Here is a 12,732-nt window from a genome sequence, read left to right as displayed (position 1 = left end):
CAGGCATCGTAATCTGAAAAAGACAGTGAACCGGGCCTAAGAAGCGATAGCTCATGAATGTGCAAAAGGCATCATTAATGTGCGCAGAATCGGCATCTTCCAGGATTGGCTTGTCAGTCGAGTTCTCTCCACCATCCTCAGAACATGAGCGAAGCGAAACAGCTGCCGGCCGCCTTGATTCGCCTTCTGAGCCAGGTCAAAATCCGCGACTGCCACTCAACGGTCAATGATTCAGGCCAGCGTCTATCGAGGTGATGTCTGAGGCGAGCGGGCACTCTTCGGCGGCCTTCAGCATCCCGTTGACAGTGGCGGCTGTGCTGAGCAAGTTTTTTCTTATAGGCTTGTGCATCTGTCTGGAATTTACGAGATACTATATGTGTGGGCGCAAGGCAACACGAATTTTCACCATCGCCTCCTGCAGCAACCCGCAATGGCATGCAACATCAGGCATTGCACGCCATTCGGTGCATGTGGGAATCTGCTAACTCAACTGTGCAGTAGACTGCAACGTGATGGGATGATACGTCACAGGCAAAATCTAAATGTGTGAGGCAGTACTCATATCTGCGCAGAGGTTTCGATGTTGTGGTTTGACAGGCACGACAGCAACCCTTCGCTTCGCCGAAACTCATCCACTGATACGTAGATGTTCATGCAGGGGAAGCCAGCCACGGCGAGTTATTATTGTCGCCTGGGGCCTCAGACATTCGGTTGAACAGACCACCAGGCAGCACTCAACCCTTGTTGCAGCCGAACCACAGCCTCCCATGTCGGAGCCTCTTCGGATATCAGGCTCTGCACCCGTGAGCCGGCTGATACTGTGGTACACGGTGCTGGGCAGGGGTGGCTCGCGTGCCAAAGGGCCTCCAAGTCCATGGCGAGCCACTTGTGAGTGGCGATTCGTCCACGCAGGAGCCATGCCGAAGAGCACATACGAGGTAGTGGTCGGTACCTGGAAAAAAAAGACCCGCGGCGGGAGCCACAGCCGAAGCGTTGGGTCGATGGCGTCCAAGCGAGGTAAAGTCAACGTGAATCTGCAGTGAGGGACGAGTGAGTCTGTACGAGTGCGGCTTTATTGGCTGCACGCACAGGGAGAAAATAACGATTTCTCGCGCGAAAGGCAAGACATTGTCGCCGCACTAAACACCCGCTAAGCCGTTTGAGGGCAACGTGGTGGGCCATTCGCTGCCACCGAAACGGGCATCCACACCTTATCCTAGTTTCGACGTCCAGGAACGACCAACCGCCATGCTCCACACCATTACTCATACCTACCGGGTATCCAGTACACAGTACTCCGTACTGACCCAGTACATGTCCACGTTCGGCGCTTCCTCACATACTCGCTTATGACTAACCTGCCCCTCCCTGCGGCGATCGACCTGTGAGCGATTAACGATGCGGCCGCCTTGCTCCGTCGCCCAAGCGTTGATCCGCTGCCTGCCGTACTGGACGAGTACCTTCAACAGGTGGGTGACAGGCTACCCCAGCACACGACATCAGGAGATGGGCTCGTCCACATGGGTGAACGCTTACAGCCTCGAACACAGTGATTGTGATGGGAAATCGAGATCTCTGGTAAGCTTTGCTCATCCGTCGCTTATCCTGTCCGTCTCGGAAATCATCTAATCATCCTAATGAGAATTACGCACAGGACGCAAACAATGCTCCATCCACGAACCGGCCGCGAGTACGTATGACGGTCCTGCTACCAGGGTGCTGCAGTTCCAGGGCAGCTAGGATGTGGTCCGTCCTGTGTGCACAGTTTGCACAGTTTAGCGCCTTCCAAACCTGAAGCATCTCTCGGATTCGTCACAGGCATGATATGGCAACCCGGCGAAAAGTGGCTATACCCGCTTGTGTCCTAGGGCGAAAATTATGCCTAGTGTGACAAGGGTGACCTTGTCTTCCAACGTCCTCTGCTGCCCGCCAGCCTTGTGGATACCGTGCCATGTCATGCGCTGAGTGTGAACAGTTATCGTTGAACACCGGAGCAGCATGGCCACAGTGGTGTTCCCAATTGTTGCTATTCCTTGACTGTTCTCGGCAGTGTTGCTTGGCTGTAACCAGTTCACCCACTGTCTTGCCGCTCGGGCGCTGAGTGACCCTTGAGGTCGACGATTCCACGATCATCTGCGAGCCCCAACAACTCTCACATGTTGTATGGATTCATCGACATGGGTCACGGCAGCGCGTTCCTGGATCCCTCAGCGTCCTTCCACCAACGATGCAAACTCTGTTTGCCACGATGCATAATGCTTGTGCAGACCAAGAGCAGGTTACCACGCGAGTACCATGCTTACCATGTCTCATTAATCCTCTCCACCTGCTGGACTCTGTGACGACGAATAGGCCCGGTCGATCCCAGTATCGCCGAATCGAGATTTGATTGTCACAATCTTCTGGACAGAGGCTCAGCTCGGTCCCAGCATGTCCACAACGGGATCTCCTGTCTGCATGGAAGACCTATGGGGTGTGAGGTAGGCTGACCATTGTTGAGGGGGTTCTCGACTCTTCGTTGAATCCTTCTTTGCACACCCTCCTTATACATCCCAGTTCCTGCACCACTTTGCCTCCGCAGGCATCCTCGTTCTGGCGGTCACAGACATTCGCTTTCAATATTCTTAGCCATTTTGAGTCAGTCCTTCGTTTTCGGTTTACACCATGTGGTTCTACACTCTCGTTTCCAGCGTGTTTCTATTTCTTTCGAGTTGCGGGGCACTCAGGTATGACCCGGCATTTGCCCAGTACAACCTCAATCAGAATCAAACAGCGACAAACCCGCTGGACTATTGGGGGGAATGGACGGGCCATCAATACCATCCCTCGCCGTCCAACTGGCGGTTTCCCTTTTATACCCTCTTCCTCGACCGGTTTGTGAATGGTGACCCTTCCAACGACAACGCCAACGGCACAGCTTACGAGCATGACCTTAATTCAAATCAAATGCGCCATGGAGGCGATCTCCAAGGACTTGTCGACACGCTCGATTATCTACATGGCATGGGTGTCAAGGTATGTCGACGCTTCCTCTCACAAGGGTTGAGCTAATCGGCGCAGGGTATCTATATCGCCGGATCTCCTTTCATCAACAGTCCCTGGGGTTACGACCAGTACTCACCACTGGACCTCTCTGTCCTCGACGAACACTTTGGCAACATCGACATGTGGCGGTCTGCGGTAGAAGAGATTCACGCCCGCGGCATGTACGTGATCCTGGACAATACCTTCGCCACGCTGGGAGACCTCATCGGGTTTGAAGGCTACCTCAACACCACTACGCCTTTCACCTTGAAGGAGCATCGCGTCCAGTGGAAATCATCTCGTGAATACCACGACTTCCACATAGGAAACAACTACAACAAGACATGTCAATATCCAAAGTTCTGGTTGGAGACGGGATACCCTGTTGGCGAGGACGTCACAAGTCAAATGGTTGGCTGCTATGACAGCGACTTCGACCAGTACGGCGATACTGAAGCCTTCGGTGTGTTTCCAGATTGGCGTCGTGAACTGTCAAAGTTTGCCTCTGTCCAAGATCGTCTGCGAGAATGGCACGAGCCTGTTCGTCAGAAGATCGAGAACTTCTACTGCATGATGATAGCTCAACTCGACATTGATGGATACCGCTATGATAAAGCTACACAGTCAACAGTAGACGCCATGGGCTACATGAACGATGCGATGCGCAAGTGTGCCCGAAGATATGGGAAAGACAACTTCTTCACCCCCGGCGAAATCACTGGTGGCAACGTTTTCGGCTCGATCTTCCTTGGCCGTGGGAGACAGCCCGATATGATCCCTGAAAATCTGACGGTGGCCGCTACCATGACAGACCACTCCCCTGAAAGGTATTTCTTGAGAGACCAAGCGCACGGTGCCCTGGACGCTGCGGCCTTCCACTATACGGTCTATCGCACCTTAACTCGCTTCCTGGGCATGGACGGCAATCTCGAAGCAGGATACGATGCCCCCCGGAATTTCGTGGACATGTGGAACACTTTTCTACTCACGAACGACTTTGTCAACCCCAACACTGGAAAGGTGGACCCAAGACACATGTACGGAGTGACGAACCAGGATGTCTTCCGCTGGCCGGCCATTACCAACGGCGTCGAGCGCCAACTGCTGGGTCATTTCATCACCACCATCCACATGCCTGGCGCGCCATTGCTTCTTTGGGGGGAGGAGCAAGCGTTCTACATCCTGGATAACACAGCCTCGAACTACATTTTTGGTCGGCAAGCAATGTCATCTGCAACCGCCTGGCAGACTCATGGCTGCTACCACCTCTCCTCTACGCAGTTCTTCGAGATGCCACTGAATGCCTCCCGTCGAGGCTGTGAGGATGAGACTGTCAGTTACGACCACCGAGACCCGGCACACCCTGTCCGTAACATCATCCACCACATGAATCAGCTTCGGGATCAATATCCCGTACTTCAAGACGGGTTCTTCCTGCAGCAGTTGTCGAACCAGACCGAAGAGATCGTATACCCTGGCTCTGGAAATGTCAGCACTGAGACTGGCATGTGGTCCGTCATGCGATCCGGTTTCCCTGGCGTTCAAGACCTTGGCGACACGGGCGCCGGCGACCTTCCAGTGTGGCTCCTCTACTCCAACGCCAATGCATCGACTACTTATACATTCGACTGCAACGACAATGCTACAGCTCTAAACACAACCAGTTTAATCTCTCCATACGATGCAGGCACTGTGGTCAAGAACTTGTTCTATCCCTATGACGAGCATACCCTTGACAGTAGCGTCCACCGCCTGGGAGTCAATGGTTCGACGAATCCCAACGGGTGCCTCGGCAGTTTGGATATGGCGGCCTACGACTTTCGAGCTTATGTTCCGAAAGATCAATGGGTGGGGCCGAAGCCCATGGTTACCAAATTCAGTCCCGGACACGATGCACGGCTCGAGTCAACAATCAGCGCGGATGGGACAGAGTCCGTCAATGTCGAGTTTCAGTTCTCCGTCGAGATGGATTGCGATAGCGTTACAAACAGCATTACCTTCAACTCGACGACTGAATCAGCGGCCACTCCGTCCATCGACCGAAGCAGTATCAAATGTGCCAACCTAGACAGCCCACAAACACCTGCCTACGTCGGAGCCATCTCGTCGACCTGGTCGTGGTCAGCAAAGCTGGATAATGTGGCTAACGGCATTCACTCCATTTCGGTTCGCAACGCTTCCTCCGAAGCGGGTGAGGTCACCAACGCCATTGATCGCTTTTTGTTCCGCATTGGGCGAACTGACAACCCCATGGTGTTTACGGGGTCCGCCAACTATTCGTCGAGTCTCCTGAGCAAGAGCGATAACGGGTCCTTGGTCATCTCGCACAACGCCGCAGGTGCAGACAAGTGGCGTTATTCCACAAATTGGGGCTCTAGCTTCTCGGATTGGCTGCCGTACCGTGGCGGAAAGACGCAAATCGAGAGGCAACCGTGGTCTGGAACAAAGCTGCAATCCTGGAAGGGCGATCATGTGCGTGTGGAATACTTCAGCCGGTTGGCGGGCAGCAGCGACCATGTCCAGGAAGGTGATGTTGGCTTCAGCACCCCTCGGCGCTTCCCTCATCTGTTCCTGAACGGCCCTTACAACCAGTATGGCTACGATGCAGGCCTCAGTAACGAGATGAAGCTTACCGACAACAATACATGGGATCACCATTTCATGACCGAGTGGAGCCTTGCGGGCACGCTCGCCCAAATCAATGTCTGGGGCCTCAACCCAGATGGCAAGCCTGACCAGACGACCGTGATGGGCGATGCCGATGGTGACTCCATCCTTGACCGTCTTCCGCCGTCGTCGCTCTCTTCGGTCGTGCTCAACATCACCCAGCCTCCTCCGAAGCCCTACCTCGGTTGGCGGCTTGTGATAAATGATGGCAGTTTGCGTTTCGAACTGCGGCCGTCGGGTAACATGTGGCCGCAATTGATCCTCTACGTGCTTCTCTGGATCGTTCCGATTATTACGGCGAGCTTCGGTGTCTGGTCCTTCATGCAGTCCTTCTACCAGATTAAGTTCAACGAAGTCGGCATATCGGAAAAGAAGAGCTTCATTCCTGCAGTTTTCAAGAGAACATTCAAGAAGCTCCCTGACGAGGAGGACTCGCCGAGCGTTCTGACCAAGTTCTCTCGAAAGCCAAAGTTTCTGCAACCCACAGGTGCTCTCCTCGATCAGCAGAAACGGCGGACCGTCTTGATCGCAACTATGGAGTACGATATCGAAGACTGGGGTATCAAGATCAAGATTGGCGGTCTCGGTGTCATGGCACAACTGATGGGTAAGAATCTCGGTCATCAAGATCTCATCTGGGTCGTGCCTTGTGTCGGGGGTGTCGACTACCCGGAAGACCAAAAGGCGGATCCTATGACAGTGACAGTCCTCGGCAAACCGTACGAAGTTCAAGTCCAGTATCATGTCTTGCGTAATATCACCTATGTTCTGCTCGACTCCCCTGTCTTCCGGCAGCAAACCAAGTCTGAGCCATACCCTCCTCGCATGGACGACCTTTCATCCGCCATCTACTATTCGGCATGGAATCAGTGCATCGCACAGGCTTTGAATCGCTTCCCGGTCGACCTCTACCACATTAACGACTATCACGGCTCTGTGGCTCCTCTGTACCTGCTCCCCAGGACGATTCCGGCCTGCTTGTCTCTCCACAATGCCGAATTTCAGGGGTTGTGGCCGATGCGCACGAATCAAGAACGCGACGAGGTCTGTTCGGTCTTCAATCTGTCTCCTGAAATTGTGGCCAAATATGTGCAATTCGGCGAAGTGTTCAACCTACTCCATGCTGGTGCATCCTACTTGAGAGTCCACCAGCGCGGCTTTGGTGCGGTGGGTGTCTCCAAGAAGTATGGGAAGCGATCATACGCGCGGTATCCGATCTTCTGGGGGTTGAAGAAAGTTGGCAAGTTGCCCAATCCCGACCCGTCCGATACAGGCGAGTGGGACAAGAAGCTGCCGAAAGAGTCTGACATCCGCATCGACCCCGAGTTCGAAGCTGCCAGACCTGAGCTCAAGCGTCAAGCGCAGGAATGGGCCGGCCTCGAACAGAACCCCAAGGCGGAGCTGTTCGTCTTCGTCGGACGCTGGTCGATGCAGAAGGGCGTAGACCTGATTGCGGACGTCTTCCCGTCGATCCTCGAGTCGAATCCCAATGTGCAACTCATCACCATTGGACCTGTTATCGACTTATACGGCAAGTTCGCGGCAATGAAACTTGATCGCATGATGAAGCTGTATCCTGGGAGAGTATTCTCGAAGCCTGTCTTCACGGCGCTTCCCCCGTTCATCTTCTCTGGTGCAGAGTTTGCCCTCATTCCGTCACGAGACGAACCTTTCGGACTCGTCGCTGTCGAGTTTGGTCGCAAGGGCGCCCTCGGCGTCGGTGCAAGGGTCGGCGGTCTTGGTCAAATGCCAGGATGGTGGTATACGGTAGAATCCATGACCACCGCCCATCTAATACATCAGTTCAAACAGGCCATTCACGAAGCCCTCGGCTCCAGCACGGAAATTCGTGCGCTCATGAGAGCGCGGTCGGCCAAGCAACGGTTCCCTGTCGCCCAATGGGTCGAGGACCTGGAAATCCTGCAATCGACAGCGATTCGCATCCATGACAAGATCGAAGCTACACGGCGCCACACTGCCGCAGGGGACCTGATCGGCACTAGTGCATGGAACACTCCCATTGCTTCTGGCGCAGCCACACCGTCGGGCTTCCGGACTCCCACCTTTGGCCACTCCAGAATGTCGAGCTATGCAGCAATACAATCCCTGACCAGCCGCCTCAGGAATATTGGACACAGCAGGGAAGTGAGCCAAAGTACTCCTCCGCGTCCGAATTCGAGCCACTCGCACGCTCCTTCGGGTCTGTCTCGTTCCGCGTCTCTCGGATCTCGCAGGGGTCCGGGCCACGTCGATGTTCAAGATGAACACGATGGCGACGAGCCGCGGACTCCTGGATTTCTGCCGCCTATACCGGACGTCGGAGGAGACGACACTGGATTGAGGACAGGCTCAACTCAGAATCCCAACGAGTACTCGGACGACGAAGATGAAGACCTGGACTCCGATTTTGACGACGATGACGACGACGTTGCGATGCCCCAACCGACCAGTCCACGATACGAAAGGATCCCGCTTAATGATGACTCGCCTCGGGCGCCGCCGTCCAGCAATTTCCATCCAAGAAGCAGGGCAGGACTGGAGCTGACACCTCTGCAAAGCGGCGCGCACAGCAGAAGGAACTCCTCGGATCAACCTAGACCAGAGTCGGGGCTGCTCGTCCCGCCACCGGTCTTAACGGACAACAACCGCGTGTCGAGTAGTCTTTCTCTGCTTTCCATGAACTCGATTGTGGGGGAGAAGACGGACTTCAAGCTGCAACAGGTCGACCCCTTCTTCACAGACAGCAATGGCGAGTTTGCCCGCGCTTTTGAGAAGAAGCTGGAAGACCTCAATGGCCACAACTCAGAGAGTACAGCCTGCATCGAGGAGTTCCTGGTCAAATCCGAGAAACAGTGGTTCAACACGTTCCGTGATGTCAAGCTGGGAAGGCACACGGCCATCTCTTCGGCTCGTAACAGCATGCACATCAGCCGGGAATCGCGCCCAACCTCAGCAGCGCCATCTATATACGGAGGAAACACGGACCCAGACTCCCACCACGATCCAAACAACCTGGCTGGGGAGTTCCTGCTGGGTGAGAACTACAAGCCACCTACTGGGCTGAGAAAGTGGATGCAACTGCGTGTTGGTGACTGGCCAGTCTACGCCTTCTTCATGGGCTTTGGACAGATCATTGCAGCCAATTCGTATCAGATCACGCTCCTGACGGGAGAGGTTGGCCAGTCCGCAACGAAACTGTACTCCATTGCGTCCATCTACCTCGCGACCTCCATCTGCTGGTGGGTCTTCTTCAGACGCTTCCAATCCAGGCTCTGCCTCTCCCTGCCATTCTTCTTCTATGGCCTGGCTTTCCTGCTGATTGGCACGGCACACTACGGGTCTTCTATCAGCAGTCGGGGCTGGATTCAAAATGTCGGAACGGGCATGTATGCCGTGGCCTCGTCATCCGGTTCAATCTTCTTCGCCCTGAACTTCGGCGACGAGGGCGGTGCCCAAGTCAAAGCCTGGGTCTTCCGAGCCTGCATGATTCAAGGGACCCAGCAGATCTACGTCGTCGCACTCTGGTACTGGGGCGCATACCTCAACAAACGTACCGTCACTCAACTGGTCAGCACGCCCAATCCCATCACCGACACGTGGAAGATCACAGCCATCACACTGCCTATCGCGTTGTTGCTCTGGGCCATTGGTCTGCTCATGTGGTTCGGGCTGCCGAGCTACTACCGCCAAGCACCCGGCAAGATGCCCAGCTTCTACAAGTCCCTGACGCGGCGGAAGATCGTGCTCTGGTTCTTCGTCACGGTCATCGTCCAAAACTTCTTCCTCTCCGCACCTTACGGCCGGAACTGGTCGTTCCTTTGGAGCAGCTCGCACGCCAAGACCTGGCAAATCGTCTTACTCGTCGCATTGTTCTTCATCGGTGTCTGGGCAGGGGCCTTGTGGCTGTTCGCCACGCTGTCCAAGTCGCACAGTTGGATTCTACCGCTCTTTGCGATCGGGCTGGGTGCGCCGCGATGGGCCCAGATCTGGTGGGGGACAAGTAACATCGGATTGTACCTCCCCTGGGCCGGCGGATACACGGCCTCTGCACTGGCGTCTCGCGCGCTGTGGCTCTGGCTCGGCACATTGGACGCCATCCAAGGCGTCGGACTGGGCATGATCCTCCTGGCAACGCTCACGAGGGTGCACGTGGCGTTTACACTTATCACGGCCCAAGTCCTCGGCTCTGTGACTACTATCGTCGCGAGAGCTTGTGCGCCCAACAAGATCGGCCCTGGACCGATCAGTCCGGACATCAGTGGCGGGGTGTCGAATGTGTGGCAGGCCTGGTTCTGGATCGGGCTGGCCTTCAACCTGGCCATTTGTGCCGGTTATTTCAAGGTACGTCGGCAGCAGTGACACTCTTCTGTCCCCTCACCCCTGTGAATGAGCGATACTAACGATCTGTACAGTTTTACCGGAGTGAGCAGCTCAGCAAGCCGTGATTTGTGGCAACCTAAAAGGGGTCCAGGTCGTCCCTTGCTTTCGACCGGTGTCTGTACAATACATAGCTTATGACCATAGACGGATGCATGGATGTATGGGCACGGATGGACGGAAGGGATTGGGGAGATTTAATGAACGATATATCTGTACATGTCCGTTTGTATGGGGACACGCACAAGGATTAATGGAGTCCCTGGTCGGCGTATTAAATCCTGCATGTGGATGCCGATTAGAGGATATGAATTGCAGTCGTTGGAAATAGAATGTATGTTGATACTGATATGGACATTCATACTGATATGGACATTCATACTGATATGGACATTCATACTGATATGGACATTCATACTGATATGGACATTCACATGACGTGAACATGATATTCCAGCCCAAGTATCCAAGATAGAAGACTGTGCTCAAGACATGCAGAGTATCAGTACGGCCACATATCATATTCGTCAGTCTACAAAGTCCTCCTAAACAGTACGTCTCGATCCGAGGATACGAATACCTAGGTACCTATACGACGATACCACATTTCAGCACGTCACCAGGCCAGGGACAAAGATAAGTGCAGCTGGAGGGATCGTCACTGTTAAGATACGTATGGCTTTATGGTGATGTGCAGGCAGGCAGGCGGGCAGGCATGCAGGTAGCTAGGTATCATGCAGCTCTCTTTTTGCTACGTACTTTTTTGTTTTCACACATTGATCGTAATGATATAATCGTACAGTCATAGTCATCATGCCATGTCCCGACTCTACGAAACCCGCTGCTTCTTGAAGACGACGTTCCCTCCCTTGAAACCATTCGTTTCGCGCTGGCGTTTGCGCTCGAGTTCTTCCTTCATGATGCGCTCGGCCTCGCTCATTGGTCTTTGCGCCGTCAGCGGGCCGGGTTTCTTCGCGGCGCCATTCAGTGGATTCTTCTTGGACGCTGCGGCGAAGACGTTTTTGGGTTTGCTTGCCGTGGAACCGAAGGACATTGATATGGATGGTTGTTTGGCGGGAGGTTGTGTTGACAGAGTGTCTGCCGTGTCGGGAGGTGTGGTGGCTGATGGGGTCAGAGTGGGTGAAGGTGCTGTAGTGTCCTCGCCCTTGCGCTGCTTCTCCTCTCCCTTCTCGGAAGGGGGTTCGTCATCTTTCTCAGAAAGAGGAGGCGTCGGCGACGTGGTCGGGCCGACTCCAGGCGTTACCTTCTTCGCTCCAAAGTTGAGGACGATCTTCTCTCCGTCCTTTCGCTTGATGCCTTGGTTTTCGCCCTCGGCCTGTGCTTGGTCATCGGGTACCTCGTCGTCATCCGCGTCATCTTCAGCAACCCGACTCTGGCCCTTCGCCTTGCGGATCTGTTCCTGGATCATCCGCTGCTCACGCTCCTCATCACCGCGGTCTTGTCTCTCCTTCTTCCGGATGGCCTCTTGCCGCCGCAGCGCTTCGGGGCTATTGTCGATCCAACTGATCATCAGGGCGCTCGCGCCGCCGCGGGCTTCGTTCTTCTCATCCTCATCCACCCGGCATATGCCTTCTCTGCCTAGATACTTGGCAAACTCGGTCAAGCTGTTCCACCGGGTGGCGTTCATGTGGATGTGTTCCTTGTTCGAGATATACTCTTGGTAGAAGTGGTTGACGTTGACCTTCTTCTCGCCGTGGCCCGTCCGCAGTAGTTGGATGAAGTCTTTGAGGAATTGGTTGGAGAAGTCGCGGATCGCTTTTCGGGGATCTTCGCCGATGAGCTGCATCTGCCGGACGTGCGACTCGGACGCGACATGGCATTTGAAGCCGTTCTCGTCGCGCATTTGGCGCTGGCATGCTTGACAGTACCATCGCAATCGCTGTAGGCCCTTTGCCTTCATCTGGTTGGCGATGTACTTGGTGGATCCTACCTCGGCGCGCGGCATGGTTGCGATGTGAATCTGAGGAGATGTAGACGAGGCAAGGGTCAGATTGGAGGTTGGCGTGCGAGGTTTATGGCAGAGGGAGGAGTCGGTACCAGTGTCAGTGCAAGTGGCGTCAAATGTAAGGGACACAGAACGAGACCAAGCACGTGACTGATGACTTTCACGTGATGATAGTATCGCACGTGACTCTTGGCGGACTGAAGACCCCTTTTTCGTCTTTTCGTGTCTCCGCTTTCCGTTGATCAACAGCGGTACTGTCGAGGCTTGTGCTATATTCAAGGCTGAGAATCCTCCTATTCAGCGACGATGGATCTGGCACATGTGCGCCGATGCCTCTCCCCGGTCCGAAGGCCAATGATGAGTATAGGCACTGGTGACTAAGACCACGACCCAAGGAAGCCGGGCTTGTGGTGGATGAGAACGACAATGAGAACGTCAAAACTCGCCAACTGCTTGAGGTTCAGTGGTTGGATGCGTATGATGTTGAAGCTTGAGCAGAGCTGTTCTCACTCGCTCATGGAACACCGGTAGGTGTGCAATGGGCAGCACCACTGCCAATGGCTAATTACTTGACTTTACTGCCGCACTCTCCGATTGCTCACCGTCATTCTCAACAATTCAAAAGGCCACAACAACCACAGCAGATCCAAGACCCAAAAAATCGAAGATCGCACTGCCAGTGTTTCCTCTACTCTGGA

The 12,732-nt window shown here is 54.5% G+C and overlaps 2 protein-coding genes across 2 annotated transcripts; one reads left to right on the top strand and one right to left on the bottom strand.

Annotated features, from left to right (window-relative positions):
• Nucleotides 1-2,664: 2,664 nt before the first annotated feature.
• Nucleotides 2,665-10,050, top strand: G647_05375 (uncharacterized protein; the record flags this gene model as incomplete). The annotated part of the gene is made up of 2 exons (XM_008729706.1): nt 2,665-3,015; nt 3,061-10,050. The coding sequence occupies 2 exons, from the start codon at nt 2,665-2,667 to the stop codon at nt 10,048-10,050; spliced, it is 7,341 nt and encodes a 2,446-aa protein (XP_008727928.1).
• Nucleotides 10,051-10,897: 847 nt separating this feature from the next.
• Nucleotides 10,898-12,034, bottom strand: G647_05374 (uncharacterized protein; the record flags this gene model as incomplete). The annotated part of the gene is made up of 1 exon (XM_008729705.1): nt 10,898-12,034. One exon carries the CDS (start codon nt 12,032-12,034, stop codon nt 10,898-10,900), a length of 1,137 nt encoding a protein of 378 aa, XP_008727927.1.
• Between the last annotated feature and the right edge of the window lie 698 nt (nt 12,035-12,732).

This window comes from Cladophialophora carrionii, assembly GCF_000365165.1.
Source record: "Cladophialophora carrionii CBS 160.54 unplaced genomic scaffold supercont1.4, whole genome shotgun sequence".
Classification (NCBI taxonomy): domain Eukaryota; kingdom Fungi; phylum Ascomycota; class Eurotiomycetes; order Chaetothyriales; family Herpotrichiellaceae; genus Cladophialophora; species Cladophialophora carrionii.
The sequence above is the reverse complement of the archived record's forward strand: the minus strand, read 5'-3'. Positions and strand labels throughout refer to the sequence as shown.